This window comes from Sphaeramia orbicularis, chromosome 17, assembly GCF_902148855.1.
Source record: "Sphaeramia orbicularis chromosome 17, fSphaOr1.1, whole genome shotgun sequence".
Classification (NCBI taxonomy): Eukaryota; Metazoa; Chordata; class Actinopteri; order Kurtiformes; family Apogonidae; genus Sphaeramia; species Sphaeramia orbicularis.
The window spans coordinates 1,098,375-1,116,044 of NC_043973.1; the positions used below are offsets into that span (position 1 = coordinate 1,098,375).

Here is a 17,670-nt window from a genome sequence, read left to right on the forward strand (position 1 = left end):
ATGGTCAAACAAGCTTCACTATGGCCTGTCCAACAACTTTTTTCTCACTCAAAAAACCACTCAGGAATCAATAGGAGAATTGATAACGTATTAGATTGGTGAGCAGAATCGACAGTGGCATCGGTATTGATAAAATCCTATCAATTCTACCCCCATTGCAGATATCTCTTATGGCCATAATGTGCCATTTATAATACACATTTGTATGTTTGATGTTTACATGTTAATATTTGAATGTTTCTGCAACAGAAAGTACATGGTGCGTGTTATTTTATTTGTTTTTCCAAAATACGACTTGGTGAAATTATTTCAGTGTGTGTTTAAGTACTTTTTGAACATTTTTAGCACATTTCAACAATACTGTGATAATAATGACAACCATGACAATTTTGGTCACAATAACTGTGATATTAATTTTTTATATCATTACATATCTAATTGAACTTTTAAAAACAACGGAATATTCCACCTTAAAACATGAATTCCACCGTGAAGATTTTTTCACAGAACAAAGACATTTAGTATTGACTTCACACAGTGATGTTGGTTGCTGTGTGCCGGGGGATGAGGGATGTACTCTCCTCCTGGATGTCGTCTGCCACCATCCTCTCGGTGGTGTGGAAAAGGGTGTTGTGGAAGTGGGTCCTGTGAGTGCTGATGCTGAGTGGGTGGGTGAGTCCACTCACCTACACAGAGTATGTGCTGGTGGTGTTTGTCCTTCAGTATGCTCTGAGCTCCTCTCCTGCAGCACTGACTGTAGATGGTGTCCATGGAGGGCAGCTCAGAGACCATGACCTTTTTTCTGCATTACATATAAGATAGTTATAATATAGTATATAGGGATGCAAATTATCGATTAATTCATTAATCATTAGGTTTTTTTTTAGTTTTTTTTTAGTGGTAAACATTTTTATTTAAATAATGAAAAAAAAAAGGCAAAAAAAGGCCTTATTTAACCTGAGACTTGATCAACAGAGGAAATCTAATCTGTCATTAAGATCTTGTTTCACTTTTTTTTTCATTAATCATTAGTTGGTTGCCCTTATCGATCAATTAACGATTAACTGATAAGCGATGATTTTCCTGAGAACCTGACTTTCTTTTTCAACATGGTCTATAAGAATAAAAGCTAAATATTGTTTATACACTTCATGACTAAAGCATGTCATCTTCCTTAATTATTGATTTATTGAACCATTGGATACAGTCAGTGTTTCCTGTGGAATTCATCTGTTGATGTGGCGATGTGTAATGGGGGGGTGCATGCACGTGCATTTCGTCGGTGGTGGTGGTGGGGTGTTACTCAGCCGCATGTGCGCAGTTCGGCTGGGGGATGCGTGCGTGTTGGTTGGTAACCGTGCGCATGTGTGCATCACTTTCCGTTCTACTTATAATACTATGGGGGTACGGGGCGGTGCAGTCTGTGCCCCTGCAGAAGTGAGAGTGAAACTTTTCACTCATTTTTCTTTTCCTCCTGAAGCTTCACGAATGCATTCCATACCTGTGGCCCGAATCAGGAGCCTGGAGGATGTTTTCAACTTCTGTCTCACTGACAGCGGACTAGACCAACCTCCAGGGAAAACGCTCTGATACCGACCCCACATATGTGCGTGTATTTATTCAGGGGTGTACCGCTCCCATGAACAGACGGTCGGTCTGTGTTTGGTCCTCCATGTCCATACAGACATTCTAAGTCATCAACGCCATGATCCGGTTCATATCAATATTTGACACCAGAAGGAATATTTTCCAGTTCAAACAGAATTGGGTAGATGACTAAATCAATAAATAGACTGATACATAAGTTTAAACAACCAAACCCTGTTTATTACTTTATATAATCTACTAAACATGTTTGTTTTGTAAATAAACAGTACTTTCAAGTACATTCCAGAAGAGTAGTATAGTGATAAATAAATATCTTTGGGCAAAACTAAACAGACCAACAGTTAAAGTGCCATAAAACATGAAGTACCATACCATCAAAAAATGATACAAAAAAAAGACAAACCAAACCGGTCCCTTCACTGACCTCTGTCCCTCTTTCCCTTTTACTGTCTTTTCAGTGTCATAAAGCTGATGGACTTTGTTTAAATTGTTTATGAGTGGGCTCAGATAATGCTATCTGTGGCTCCTTTTCTAAACCTGATCTTCTACAGTGGTCTACAGTCCACTGGAATCCATGTCACCAGTGGGTTTGTTCATTTACCAGATGTGGACTCACTCGTCTTATCGTTAAACCCATTATCTGCTGGAGAGTGGAGTGGTTGGAATAGGAGCATTAGCATTAGCATTAGCATTAGCGTTAGCTCCGGTGTTTGTACCAGTTGTAATGTGTTTGTCATTTAGAGGGTACTGGAGGCTTGAATGACTGCAGTGGTATCCAGACTCTTTGTGCCATAGACTGAACACACCAGTGCTCTTATCTAGGCTTCCATCCATCCGTTTTTTAAATGTAGCTAAATGTGCTGTCCACTGGGCCGAGGAACCCTGGCTGTCTCTCAGTACGCGTTCATGTCTGTTCTTCCGTTCTCGCGTTCTCGTGAAACGTCATCGGTCGTTGCCCAGGTACCGTTCCAGTTACAAGTCCACATAAACCAAGAACCCATGGAATACTCAGATGTTGTTCTTGTCTCTAGCTTAAACCAAGGATGCACTGTTTGGTGACTCGTGTAGACTTGGCTGGGAAATAATTCCCAAGATGCAGTTCGTGCCGGCTCGGCCGTTAGCCCGCTGTCTCGGCCGGGACCTGAGTGGCTGTGCCTGGTTGAACCGATGAAATGTATTGTAGTTTTGAAAAATATACAAAATGTATAAATGACATGTAAATACTAGTACAAATGTGTTGATATCAAATCAGTGACATTGTGGTGATTTGAGGTTTAGACATTCTGGAGCAGATGGTGTAAATACAGTAGGGATGTAACGATATGAAAATTTCATGTCACGGTTATTGTGACCAAAATTATCACGGTTATCATTATTATCGCGGTATTGTTGTAATGTGTTCAAAATGTTCAAGAACTACTTATACACACAATGAAATAATGTAACCAAGTTGTATTTAGAAAAAAACCCAAACACACACACAATGTACTTTCTGTGGCAGAAACATTCAGATATTAACATGTCACATCAAACACACAAATGTGTATTAAAGATAGCACCTCATGGCCATAACAGATATCTGCACCAGGGGTGGAAATTGATAGGATTTTATCAATATCAATGCTATTGTGGATTCTGTTTACCAATCCAGTTCTGTATCAAGTCTCCTATAGATTCCTGAATGGTTTTTTGAGTGGGAAAAAAGTAGTTGGACAGGTCATAATGGAGCTGGTTTGACCATTTTCCAGATCAAATCATTCCCAGTGTCACACATATACACTATTGTACACACATATACACTATTGTACACACATATACACTATTGTACACACATACACACTATTGTACACACATATACACTATTGTACACACATATACACTATTGTACAGACATATACACTATTGTACACACATATACACTACTGTACACACATATACACTATTGTACACACATATACACTATTGTACAGACATATACACTATTGTACACACATATACACTATTGTACACACATATACACTATTGTACACACATATACACTATTGTACACACAAACAGAAAGTGAAACACAATCATATTTTCCTGAACTGTTTCATGAACAAATGTAAATATTCTGAAAGAATTAGGATTTTAAAACATGTTCGGCTGATCTGACCCAGACTGGTCAGTGGTTCAGTCCTGGTCAGTGTCCTCTGGTCCAGTTCCTCTGGAGGTCAGTCATTGGATTTGGTGTTGAATGTCCTTCAGTTCATAAAACCTCCTCTCCTTTGGTTTTTACACACATCATGTGTCTGTACAGTTCAAGTTCACTGGCTGGAGTTTGTCCTGAGTATCTAAACTGAGATGGTTTCTCTGCTGCATGAGGATCTGAAGCAGCGGGGGCCGGGGTGGGTTTTACAGTACCACGGACCCGGTCCGTGTGTGCGTGTGAGAATGAAAAGGGTCCGTGCGCTCGCTCACTTGGACAAACCAGGTCCGCGCTCGTATGGACCGTGTCCGTGCACTCACTCACACGCTTGCTTGGACGCGCCCGGGTCCGTGCGCTCGCCATTGGACGGACCGGGTCCTTGCGGGAGCCCGTTATCCCCAAACTCTGGAGCTCTGTCCATGCAGGTGCCTTCCACCATGTTTTCAGAGGCCAAACATTACAAACTGCATACACACGCCTGGAGTGCCGCTGCTTGTCCAGGAAATGAAGAGCATCACCGTGATTTTCAAAGTGCAGTAATAGAACACGGTTATCATAATAATTACAATTTAAATGGGAATACTAACTGTCGGAAATTTTACCGCGGTTTATCATAATACCAGTAATGGTTACATCCCTAAAATACAGCAGAGACAGGGAGGAAAGTCTGCAAGTACGCAGCCGTTCAGTTACAGATAGACTTGTGTTGTTAGGAAGTACGTTCTCTGAGACGGTTCTTACCAAGACCGTACTCATAAGACTGTCCTCTGCGTTCTTGGTATTGGGAAATGGCCCCAGTCTCAGCCATCATTCTTCTTCTGTTATTTATTGGCCTAATGTTGCTGCTTCTACTTGTTCAGTGCATCGGTATGATCGGTATGATGGAAACACATGCTCTCAGGAACGTTCTGTGTTGTCTGGAGTGTAAAAATAAAATGCTATAAAGTGTGTTATTTTTCTTAACCCGGTTATTTTTCTTGTAATTGAAATGAATGCGTTGAAGTCCCAGCCGTAAATATAATAGCTATAATATAACTGAGTTTTTAGGTCACTGTTAGTTCTTCTGTACCACAGTATTCTTATGAGTGCAGACACCCCTTATTTTCTTCCCAGCTCATTTTGTCAAGAAGCCCTTCACCTTTCACACTTGACATGAATCGTATCATCTCTCGTAGTCACCTGTACTTCCTGTCCAAAAGTGCTCTCATGTTCATGCAAAAAATCTTCACCTTCATTTCTCAAGTGGGTTTTCTAAGGTCACAGTAATATTTTTGCACATTCCAAACGCTCACTTCAGCCACTCACTGATGGTTTAGAGGTGAATAGGTTGACATTTCTGCAGTTTTAGAAATGTCAACCTGGATGCGTTGAATGTAAATGCCATGAGTAAAGTGTGGGTTTATTTTCAATTACACATAAAGCTGAACAGACAGAGACCGGTGGTGCATCTGTTACGGATGGGGATGGGAATCGAGAACCAGTTCTTTCTGAGAACCGGATCCCAGTAGCTCGATTCCTTGGAATCATTTGCCTGCCTGCTGAACGATTCTGCTTATCGATTCCGCGTTCGTTATGCATGTGCGATGACGTCACACGTACACTGCATTGTTTTGGTCAGAACGAAGACAACATGGTGTTGAGGCAGAAATGGTCTAAACAGACCACACCAGGTCCACACAGACCACACCAGGTCCAAACAGACCACACCAGGTCCACACAGACCACACCAGGTCTAAACAGACCACACCAGGTCTAAACAGACCACACCAGGTCTAAACAGACCACACCAGGTCCAAACAGACCACACCAGGTCTAAACAGACCACACCAGGTCCACACAGACCACACCAGGTCCACACAGACCACACCAGGTCCAAACAGACCACACCAGGTCCACACAGACCACACCAGGTCTAAACAGACCACACCAGGTCCAAACAGACCACACCAGGTCTAAACAGACCACACCAGGTCTAAACAGACCACACCAGGTCTAAACAGACCACACCAGGTCTAAACAGACCACACCAGGTCCAAACAGACCACACCAGGTCTAAACAGACCACACCAGGTCCACACAGACCACACCAGGTCCACACAGACCACACCAGGTCCAAACAGACCACACCAGGTCCACACAGACCACACCAGGTCTAAACAGACCACACCAGGTCCAAACAGACCACACCAGGTCTAAACAGACCACACCAGGTCTAAACAGACCACACCAGGTCTAAACAGACCACACCAGGTCCAGTTGAACTCTGCCAAAGCTTCCTTTTCTTCTAAAGGTGGAATCCCTCCAGTCTGCTCAAACATTTGTCCACAGTATGTGATTCATTTGATTCTCTACTCAGCGGCACTTGTGAATCTAGCGGCAGAGTGAATACCAGGTCGTCATCTGGGCCCAGTTCCGGTGCGGGCAACAAACGTTGTACCCCCTCAAATACAAGTTTCCGAAGGCAGGGGAAAGGACATGAGGTGCACAACAACGGGAGACGAGCAGAGTGGAACCGGTTCCACATAGTGGAAATGTGGCAATAGAGCAATTAGTAAAGAGTCTGTAGTTTGACTTTCACTGTAGGCCCCCCTCCCCACCCCCCCCCTGCCAAACTGGGCCGGGCATCATCTATTCGTATTATTTGTTCATACTGTATATGTTATATTTTCTGTGCAGAGATGGAAATATAAAAGACAGTTAATGCAAATGCACCCATTTATACTTTTTTATTCCCTCACCCGATGAGAATCGATAAGGAATCGGATCGCTAAGCAAAATCGATAATGGAATCAGAATCGCTACATTCTTATCGATTCCCGTCCCTAGTTATGGAGCAGCATTAGTTTGGTGGACAGTTGAACATTCCGGAAGGCTCTGTGGCCAACACAGGCAGGGTGGGTGCAGGTTCAGTGGCTGCAGAGTTCAGCAGGTATTCAACATTTAGCTCCATTTTCCTCTGCGCTGCCTGTGTTTGCGCTCCACTGGTCACGCTGTCAGAGACGTCCACCCTTAAATGCCAAAGGAAACGCTGCCTGGTGTTTTTCAACTCTGCTCTCATTCTCCAGTGTTACCTCAGACACACTGTTGCTCTCACCACACATTATCTCCTCGGGGATTACAGCACTCAGCGTTGGAGATCTGTCCCTGCATTTCACCTCTTTAAACGACTGTAATTCACCTGCAATTCACTCTGAAGGCTCAACCATCGCCCACAGCAACTGACGTCTGCTGGGTTAAAGACTACATCTTAAGAGAAACAAAGTGATGGACGCCTTGTGATGATTACTAAGTAGCTAGACAGCATTAAATCCCTGACTTTTAAGCAGTTGAATTAAATATGTATGACTCTCAAAACTTCTCTGCTGCCAGTGAAAGAATTATTTAAAAGGTTGTTTTTTAAGTGCCAGTGAACTGAATGTCAGTTCAGTTGCAACTAATTCAATACAACACAACATACCTGGGAACCTGGAGTCCTGCTTTGTACTGCTACACTGAGTGTGAATGTGAGAGCGAATGAATAATGGATCAATAATGTAAAGCGCTTTTGGTGCCTTGAAAAGCACAAGAGAAATTTAATCCATTATTATTATTATTATTATTATTATTATTATTATTATTATTATTACTTTTTCATTGGTTGACACTAGTTCAGGTTGCTTGGAGGCGATGCTCAACTTTGCTGTGATTGGTTGTTTTGTTACGTGGCAGTGATTGGTTTGATGATTCTTTAAATATCACTATTATAAAATACATGCTGCTGCTAGCATCTATACCATAATACTGGAAGGTCTCAGAGCGTCTGTGTGTGTGTGTGTGTGTGTGTGTGTGTGTGTGTGTATCTGCACTGTTCTGTGAAACTGAGACATTTTTAACAGGCAGTTTGGTTCCTACAGTTGAGGAATAGTCCCATCTCCACATTAAAGGTGGGGTCTGACATCTTACAAAAACGGTTCGAGCAGCCACATTTTGAAAATACTCAATTCAAAAGTCCAAACCCCTTTCTTCAGACGTCCCTCCGAAGCCACGCCTCCAGAGTAGTGGCACGTGCAGTGCTTGTTCCTGAGGGTTCACGAGCGCTGCACAGTGCACAGCAACAGTTCACCGGCTGAGGCTCTGCTCCAGCACCGCCTCCGTCCCCGGCTTGGGCTCCGACGTCGTCTACGGTCCGGTCAGGCCTGGCCGATCCGTCTCCGACACCGGCTGGGGCTCCGTCCCCTGCTCCGGTCCCGTACGTCTCGGGCTCCTACCCCGACTACGGCCCCGGCTGAGCCTGCGGCTGGCGTATCCATGCATAGCTCATTCAGTCTCCTCTAACCCCCCACTCTTCCAGAACAGCCCCAGTTCAGACCTGTGGGACTAATGGTACATTTCCTAGTCATTTATGTCAGTGACTAAACAGTTTGCCAGTGAACTTTCCATCCTAATAGAACTAATAGAACCAGGTTCTGGCTTCACTTCCTGTACAAGGGCTTCTAGCCTCTGGGAACGCGCAATTCATGTACGAAGAGGGGTAAGCACAGAGGGGGGGAGGGGGGGGGGGGTGAATGGCAGTTGAGTTTGATAGACATATCACCGTTCAATCATTTCGAGTGGGCGCTCAAAATGATTGGTGTTTTTTCAGTCCTGTCTGTTCCACAGGTGACTGATTTTTAAAATTTTTGTGTTAGAGCATTTAATTAATTAGCTGTAATCTGAGCGTGAAGGGGATTTTAAGGAATATAGTAAAAAATACTCCAGAAAACATCCCAGACCCCACCTTTAAGTATCTCAGCAAGTTGATAGGACCAATATTTTGGGAGGTACTTGTAATGTTGGAATACATTAGCCTTACAGTTATCAGGGGTGTGTATTGGGATGAATCTGGCAATACAATACAAATCACAACACTAGGATCACAATACGATATATCACCATATATCTTGATACTGTTAAAAAGGCAATTTTTTGTTTCTTTTTTAAAAAAATATTTCCTTGAAGAATTGAATTACAGCAGAAATCTGCACAAATATTAAACACATTTTTGTTTGATCCCAACAGGATCTAATGTTATATCACAAAATGTTCCTGTGTTCAAACTGAAATTCTGTTTTACAGACATTACAGTTTAAGATCCTCTTCAAATGTTCAGATTCTATTAGTTCAGAACAAAGATCAGAACAGTATTTTTGTCCAATCCCAACAAAGGAAGTAAAATTATTTAATAAAAGAGTGTTAAATAATAATAAATAAAATATCAACAAAAAACAAAAAAATGAACCTCCACAATATCTGCATTTGAATAAATACCTAATAATATCGATACAGTACTTTTTAATATAAATACAGTATTGTGAAATGAAATATCGCAGTATATTGCAGAACCGATATTTTCTTACAGCCCTAACAGTTATGTTGTGTTGCCCGTGACGGTTGACGGGAAGTGCAGTACAACGCTACATGATGGGAAATGAAGTAAAAAACAGGAACAACATATTTACTAACTTCAGTCCCTAGATATCTGTATTAATATCAGTGCACTAGTAAGAGCCTATATGATGTCTGTAGTTAGCTGTTGGTAACACTCCTGCTAAAATGTTGATGTTGAATTTGGTTACGTTTTGTTTGCCGTGCTTTGCCAACTTTCAAGTATCCTAAATGATTTCATGACTGATTGAAGACACAACTCCAGACATGACTTAATGTTAACCCATAAAGACCCAAACAACCACCATCGACCAAAAGCATCTACTGATCTAAACTGTTTAATCCTGGTTGATCCATTATTACTGTCAATTCATGTGAAGAATTGGTGTAAAATACAGTTACTTATCTTTTTATGATCATCAGATACGACCCATTTGGACGTTAACAGGCTCCTTAGTGAACGTGGAAACACTGTCATCTTCTACAACAGGGGTTTTCAGATCCGGTCCTCGAGGGCCGGTGTCCTGCATGTTTCAGGTATTTCCCTCTTCCAGTACACCTGGTTCCATTAATGATCAGCTCATCATCATGCTCTGCAGAAGCCTGATAACGATGGAATGGCTTCCAGGTGTGCTGGAAGAGGGAAATATGTAAAACATGCAGGATACTGGCCCTCAAGGACTGGATTTGAATGCCCCTGTTCTCCAACATTGATTCCCCAGTAAAACCTATGGAGTTGGATCAGTGACAGTGGATGGACACACTGGGTTTATGTTCAGTTAATGATAGATTTGACTGAAAAAGTCGTTTTTTCTTCAGTTTTCTCTGTTTTGATATGATAACCTTTGAATTTACTGACTTTTCATGAACAGCTACATGATCAGTGAATTAAATATACTGGAAAATACATGATTACACTGTAAAATGCAAAATACAGAGGATAATATTAAAATAAATGGAGATAAATCACTTAAGAAAGGTTAGAGAGAAAAAAAATCATTTGGGAACTGCCAGAAAAGTAGCTCTGGGTCTTTATGGGTTAAATCTGATGGTAGGATATTTAAAAACTTCAACACAGTAGTTTGTGGTCTGTAGTAGCAGAGATCTACGTTACACAGGAACTTCAGTTATTATTACTATATTAGTACCAAGTACCAACATTTAAGGCTGAAACATTAAGTGAAAAACCAGAATCCTCAGTTCCACTTCTTGGCAGCTGGCCTCCACTAGAGTGAGTGGTGCCATCCCATAGCCTACACAATGTGGAAATGTCACTAGTGGTCAGTGATTCCAGCTGTCAGTCATGTGTTTAACCCCCTCCATGTGCCTAAACACACCCGTGATCAGCCAAAGTCTGGGTCGGAGCGGATTTTCTACAGCCCTTGTTGGAGTCCACATAAGTAGACAGGATTATCATTTCCTGTCAGACTATTTGAATTACCATGTGTTGAAAGGTAATTATGGAATTTATGGAGGTAATTATGAGGATAATAAATGACTAGTGCTTTACAGCCGAACCTAATGTAACACTCCACCAAACTGTGATCAGGTCAGGAGTTCAAGTCAGTCCTAATTTAGAAACTAATTTCTCCGTCAGATATTTGACCATCCTTTAACTGAGTAAACCATGCTGCACAGAGTTAATGTTTTTGGAAATAAAGGGTGATAAAGCTAACAGAAGTAACATCACAAAAGTACAACAAGTATATCCATTTAGACAAAGAATAAGGTCAGTACCAGCAGGTATCTGTGATGCACTGTCAGGGGTCAAACCTAATGCCCAGATTACAGCCAATGCCCATTCGCTCTGTCGGCCCTAAGTTCATTACCTCAAACATGTGGATATTTGAAAAATGACAAACTGATCTCAAACCAGCCCAAATTTGGTTCACTCAGCTGAAGTTGACCTGCCCTGCTGAATTCAGAACCACCCCATCTGGGATCTGGCAACCCTGGTAGAGCAGGCTGTTTGGTGTACTATACACGCGTTTTATTGAATGTGGAAAACAATGTGCCCAAGGTTCCAGGCTTCAATGTGCTCAGCTTTTACTTTGTATACAGCCCTGGTGCCAGTTTCAATGACAGCCAATTAACGTCAGAAAACCGGATTTCATGGGTCAGTGGACATGGACCACTGGGTTATCCTATGATTCCTATGTTGATGTTCCTGCATCTCATACACAATGTTGCTGGTGTTCATGCTCAACTGGACAGTTTCGGAGTACGTGGGTCAAAATTTGTTAGGGTGTGTGGTAAGGATTGACCGATATGGATTTTTTAGAGCCGATGCCAATTTTTTTTTTCATCAGCCTTTGTCGATGACAGATATGGGCTGCCGATTTTCTCGAGCTGATATTTGGAACCCATACTGCTTTTGCTCCCTCAATTTACATCATAAAAAAGACAATGATAACAAATGTTATGAGTCTCAATTAAAAAAAAGAAATATTTATTGGACATAAAACAATATTAAACAAATAGTAAAAAGATGTAGAAAGGTGAGGTAGAACAAGTAATGTCGCATACAGTAGCATTTATTCAAATAAAAATAAAACAAAAAGAGATCAGTGCTCTTAATTCTTCAAGTAATTTCTTTGAAAATAAATATTTAAGCATAAATAAAATAATTAAAATAATAATAAGTGTTTGCTCCTGGAGGATTCTGTTGGGTTTCTCTAAATTGGCTTGAGAGTCTAGTTTCGACCAACTCTATATGTAGTGTTGTGAGATAACTTTTATTATGATTTGGCGCTATATAAATAACATTTGATTGATTACAGGATTGCACACAGTAACAACAAGCAAGCAGCATAATATAGTGCACACTGTACTATGGTTAATTTTAAAAGTAACCCACTATTTCCCAGAGTCTTTTAGTGCTTAGGCCTCAGTTTTAGTGCACTTAACTTACAGAACCTCTTGTAGTGCAAATGACTTTCCTAAGATATGGAAAGTGTAAACAGCAATACAAAACAAAAGACAACTTAAAAAGAACTGTGCATAATAATAATAATAATAATAATAATAATAATAATAATAATAATAATAATGCGCATTGCTCCACTTACCCACACCCCCTCACTGAAAGTTTTTAATAGTCCCAGTTTAGGAGCTGCAGGTTATAATAGAGGAAACAGACACTCTGCATTTTCTTCCATCAGCCTTTACCTCTTTTTCTCATATATTTGGCTGACCTCGCTGAATACCCTCTCACAGGGAACATGACTAAAGTGTCTTAACCTCCTCAGACCCAGAAAATGTCAGCAAAGTACCAGCTTTTTTTGTTTTTTAGTAAATCAGTGCCTATATTGGAAACATCATGATGCAACAGTTTTTTCAGATGCAGTTCTTCAAATTTTTAGGGAATGTCCTTTGTGGTGGACAGTTTTCTTTTCTTTTTTTTGTATAAAGTTGTGAAACTCTTGTCCACAAATGTGGACAGGAAACCCATAGCTGGGTCTGAGGAGGTTAAGTTTCACTTTCACTTCGTACGGTTGTATGGTCTGTGCGTACACATTGTGAGGTACAGGCTCGCCTGCAGACTGAAATTCTGAGGTACACAAGTGCGTGTGTGGGGGGGTGTTGAGTGACTAAATTGTAAGACTGGGGGGTGGGGTGCATAGTTCCTAACACTGTGGGGAGTTCTCCATGAGTACTGCGACATACCTTTCTCTTTCTCTTTCTCTCTTTCTCTTTCTCTCTCTCTCTCTCATTGGTGCTGTATGCACCAGTTGTGAGGTCCATACGACACACAGGGCTGCCTGTGGACGTCTGTCTGTAAATCATGCCAGGAAAAATATACTGGCAAATGTACCCACGCATCGTCCGATGCCGATACAAGTAAGGAATGCAAATATCGACCGGATATATTGGCCGGCCAATGTACCAGTCGATCATTAATGTGTTAAGCAAAATTTGGGCTTGTCATATTTCGGTTTGACTCGACGGCTTTTGTTGTTTTGTTCCTCTTTAAAATGTGAAATCATCAGGCCGTGTTGGATATGGAGAGGCATATGAAGACCTTGTGTTGTTGTTGAGATGAAGCACACTCATGTTGACAGAGTAATCAAAGCTAAAGCCTTGTTGTCAGAGTTGTGGGCCTGGATCAGAGTACAGTGTGAATCATAGTAATTGGCTCTTGTCTCTGAGGTGAAGAACAACATCCATTAACAGAGACGCTTTGGACAGAGGCACATTAGTTTGGTGTTAGCTTACCGTGTGGAGCTTAACAAGAAAACTATGAATATTTATCAATGTGATGCGCACACTCTTTGGCTGGAGGGATTATAATTACACTATGTAAAGCCTGATGCAAAATAAATATTTTTTTTTTCTCCATGAAATACAGATTTAACATAAACCGCGCACCATGCATGGAACCCTGATCAGCTCACTCTTCTTGTCATACATGTCATATTTATGAGTTATTTTTTAATTGGGACTGAGCGAGAGAGAGCTAATTAAAGCAAGCCTAATTAACATTCATTACATTATGTATAATGCATGATGTTATTTTTACTGCCGTCCATCATCCCTAAACCATGTAAAGGTTTCTTGTGCCAGTGCTGATTGGTCTCCATCAGTATCTGGCCTGTAATGAGTCCGTCAGAGCACCTTTCATCTCCACATCAACAGGATTACAGCCTCCATTTATCAGTGAAGGCACAATTACACCATTCATGCATACAAGTGGACACTATTAGACTGGTTATTCATTCATTAATGCGCCATTTTTCACACAACAGTGTTTTTGCACAATTATTTATGTGTACTTCTTTGTGTATATGTTTATTTGATGTGTGTGTGCGTGTGTATTTAGAGCTTTATACAAATGTATATGAGTATGTTTTGTAGTATTGATAATTTCTTTCCTGCTACTTTTTATTATACTTGCATGATGCAACTGTAACACACAACAGTTTCCCCTGGGTAGAACGAAGTATATTGATTCTGATTAAAGACGTGCTCCTACCTGAGGAACTTTCACCCTGCCCTCCTGTTATCTGTCCGATTCTTTTAAAACACAATATCACAGGAACATAGAATGGAATGTCTTCTCATTGGCTGCGAACATTCACTGGGGCTGTGTTCACACAGCAGGTCTTAATGCACAATTCGGATTTTTTGGTGAAATCCGATTTTTTTTGTGTGCTCGTTCATATTACACATTAAATGTGACTTCTATCAGTTTTGAGTATGAACTGAGGGAACACGTGACGTTTGTCACATTTCAGTGATGTAAAGGTCGGATAAATGCGACCTGGCTGTTCAGACTGAAGTCGCATTGGAAAATATCCCATACATATCTGATTTAGGACCACATGTGAAAGTGGTCTGGGTCAGATTTAGAACCATATGTGAAAGTGGTCTGGGTCAGATTTAGAACCATATGTGAAAGTGGTCTGGGTCAGATTTAGGACCACATATGAAAGTGGTCTGGGTCAGATTTAGAACCACATGTGAAAGTGGTCTGGGTCAGATTTAGAACCACATGTGAAAGTGGTCTGGGTCAGATTTAGGACCACATGTGAAAGTGGTCTGGGTCAGATTTAGGACCACATGTGAAAGTGGTCTGGGTCAGATTTAGAACCACATGTGAAAGTGGTCTGGGTCAGATTTAGGACCACATGTGAAAGTGGTCTAGGTTGGATTTGAAAAAATCGGATTTGTGCTGTTCAAACTGTTGTTGATAGATCGGACACAGGGCAAAAAGAATCGGATTTGGGCCACATTTACCTGCAGTCTGAACGTAGCCTTGGTTATAAAAGATGAGGGGTTTGTTGGTCAAAGGTGTTCTTTTGTCGGCTTGAGTCTTTTAAAATATTGCCGGGTATGGCACACTCAGACATCTTTTATCAGTCTAGGAGCTCTTTGCCTTCTTTGTTTGTTACCTTATACTTAAGCACCTTTTTCTCATGAATGAGGTCCATTGAAAAGTAAAGGTATCAAGTTTAGCTAGAAGCAAGAACTGTCGCTTTCCTCTTGTCTGGAAAGCTGAAAAGCTGATACTTTTGAGAGATAAAACTTTGCTGCATCAATGAGTTCCTATTCCGCTGATAGTAACAAAAACTGCTGTCAGACATGGAGAAAAATATATCTCCTCGTCTGTCTGATATTGTGGTCTCAGCAGCAGATGCTCAGCTCGTCTCTAAACCACTCAGCCTCATGCCACAAAAACTCAAAACAACAATAAAACACCAGGACGTCTCTGCCCACATCAAAACACTCCTGTGTAACCTCACTGTTGGTGTCCATTTACAAAGAACATTGTGTTTAACGTCTCTTTTCAGGGGATTGATGTAAAAAATATAACTTAGCAGTGTTTAATTTAAGTTGATCATATTTTAATTTCCAGAACAGACACTAAGCTCTGCCTCAAAAGACTGAAATGACCACACGCTATGTAAGAACCGTAGTATTCTGTGCCAATAACCCCAGAGAAAATATTGCATTGAAACGGGCCACTTGGAACTTGTCATAAAAGCTGCTGTGAGTATGTGCTTGTGTGCCTCTTCGTGAGTGGTTTTGCTTTATTGTGTTGTTTTAGGGTCAAAACAGGTGGAATAACAGAAAAAGACAAAGAGAGGAACTGAGGTTTAACACTTTTTTACCTCTGGCAAGTGGAAAGGCGGAGGTTATGTTTTCATGGGGGTTTGTCTGTCTGTCTGTTTTTCTGTCAGCAACATAACTCAAAAAGTTATGGATGGATTTGGATGAAATTTTCAGGAAACTTTGATATTGGCACAAGGAGCAAATGATTACATTTTGGTGGTGTTGGGGGGAGGGGGTAGGGGGGGTCTGCCTTGGTGGAGATCTGCGCTCTCTGAGTGCTTTTCTAGTTACTAAATAAGACTCTCAGAATGTACACCAATAAGAGATTTAGGATGTTGCAACAATTATTTTGGCCCAGTATTTATTGATTTAATGTCTTTTTTCTAAATCAGCCCAGCAGTTTTGAACCCCTGGTTGAACTCCATAGAGCAGTTCCTGTCCAGCTGTAAACTAAGGCCTGTTACACTGCAGACACTTCCATGGAGTGCTTCTCTAACAGTGTGTTGTTGTCTTCCAGCGCTGGCTTTCTGCTTCTTTAGCATTTCTACCGTGCTTGCAGACTTGTCATTAAGTGATGGGAAGTCCAATTCTTTTTACTAACTTGTTTCTGAATCCATTTGAATCACCAATTTAACGAACATCTTGCAGTTGTTGGTCGTGAACTGGCGGAGCCAAATTGCCAAGTGTATGCTTAATCCACCACGCCTCTTGACAAGCGGACGTATAAAGAGATAAAGATAAAGTATAAAGATATGAAGAAGTATAAAGATTTTCCACGTGTATATCAATGTAGTACTACTGTCAATAGTTAATTCTATCTATCTATCTATCTATCTATCTGTCTGTCTGTCTGTCTGTCTGTCTGTCTGTCTGTCTGTCTGTCTGTCAGTCAGTCAGTCAGTCAGTCAGTCAGTCAGTCAGTCAGTCTGTCTGTCTGTCTGTCTCCTTTATGTTGCTTAAAACAACTTTGTACTCTGCATGTTTAATTTTATTACCTCCACCAGGAGGCATTGTGATCACTTTGTATGTGTGTTTGTTTGCGTGTTTGTTTGTTAGCAACTTTAGGGGAAAACCATTACAACCATCTTTCCCAAATCTTCCCCACAGATAGGCCTAGGCCCTGGGACCAACCCATTACATTTTGGTCCCAGTAGGTCAAAGTTCAAGGTCACAGCAAGGTCACAACATCTACAATTTTCCTATCTCTCATCATTGAGCAATTTTTGATAATTCATAAAAAATTCAAAATGACTCCGATTAGCCTCCAATTTGATCCACCTGTAGTTTAGAACAATATCTTGTATCTGGAACTAAATTGTCCACATCCACTGTGGAATGTGGACTCTGTGGACATTTACATTTAACACTGAAAATCCCATTTATGACACATTTTTCATTAGAACTCAACAAATACTGATTGGAACTTAATATAATTGGACAGACACATGACTGGTACTGAGCTTCAACTTTTTCTGCTGTATGGAACAACCTGGAAACTGTTGAATTTAAAAAGAAATAGTTGATCCACACATGCACACTGTTAGGGGTGCTTGGCGGAGGTTTGCGTTCTCTGAACACTTGTTTTATTAGTGTGTTTTCTTTCAATTAAACTTGAACATTTTAAACATTACAAAAATAGTTGACTGCAGATCGCTACATTGGCCTTGTTTGTTCATAATCTAATATGGCTTCTGTTCTGTCTTCTTACACTTGGGGTATGTAGTCTCGTTCAGCAGTTCAGTAGATTAATCGATTCGTGAAGCGATTCAATGAATCATCGATTCGTGAACGACTGAGCGGGTCCATTCAGTGACCCAGCCCTACTCGGCCGCTTTTTCATTCAGCAGTTCACTACCTTGGCTCCGTTCATCCATCGCTGGCAACTAGTCTCGTGATACAATCCGAGATGTTGCCGTGGA

At 41.0% G+C, this 17,670-nt stretch overlaps 1 protein-coding gene across 1 annotated transcript in view; it reads left to right on the plus strand.

Moving 5' to 3' along the window:
* The first annotated feature begins 15,280 nt into the window (after positions 1 to 15,280).
* LOC115436826 (contactin-associated protein-like 4) overlaps positions 15,281 to 17,670 on the plus strand; it is a 262,042-nt gene continuing 259,652 nt past the window's right edge. The window contains exon 1 of the mRNA XM_030159784.1: positions 15,281 to 15,431. Within this exon, the coding sequence (XP_030015644.1) occupies positions 15,281 to 15,431 (151 nt within the window). The remainder of the gene's footprint in view (positions 15,432 to 17,670) is intronic.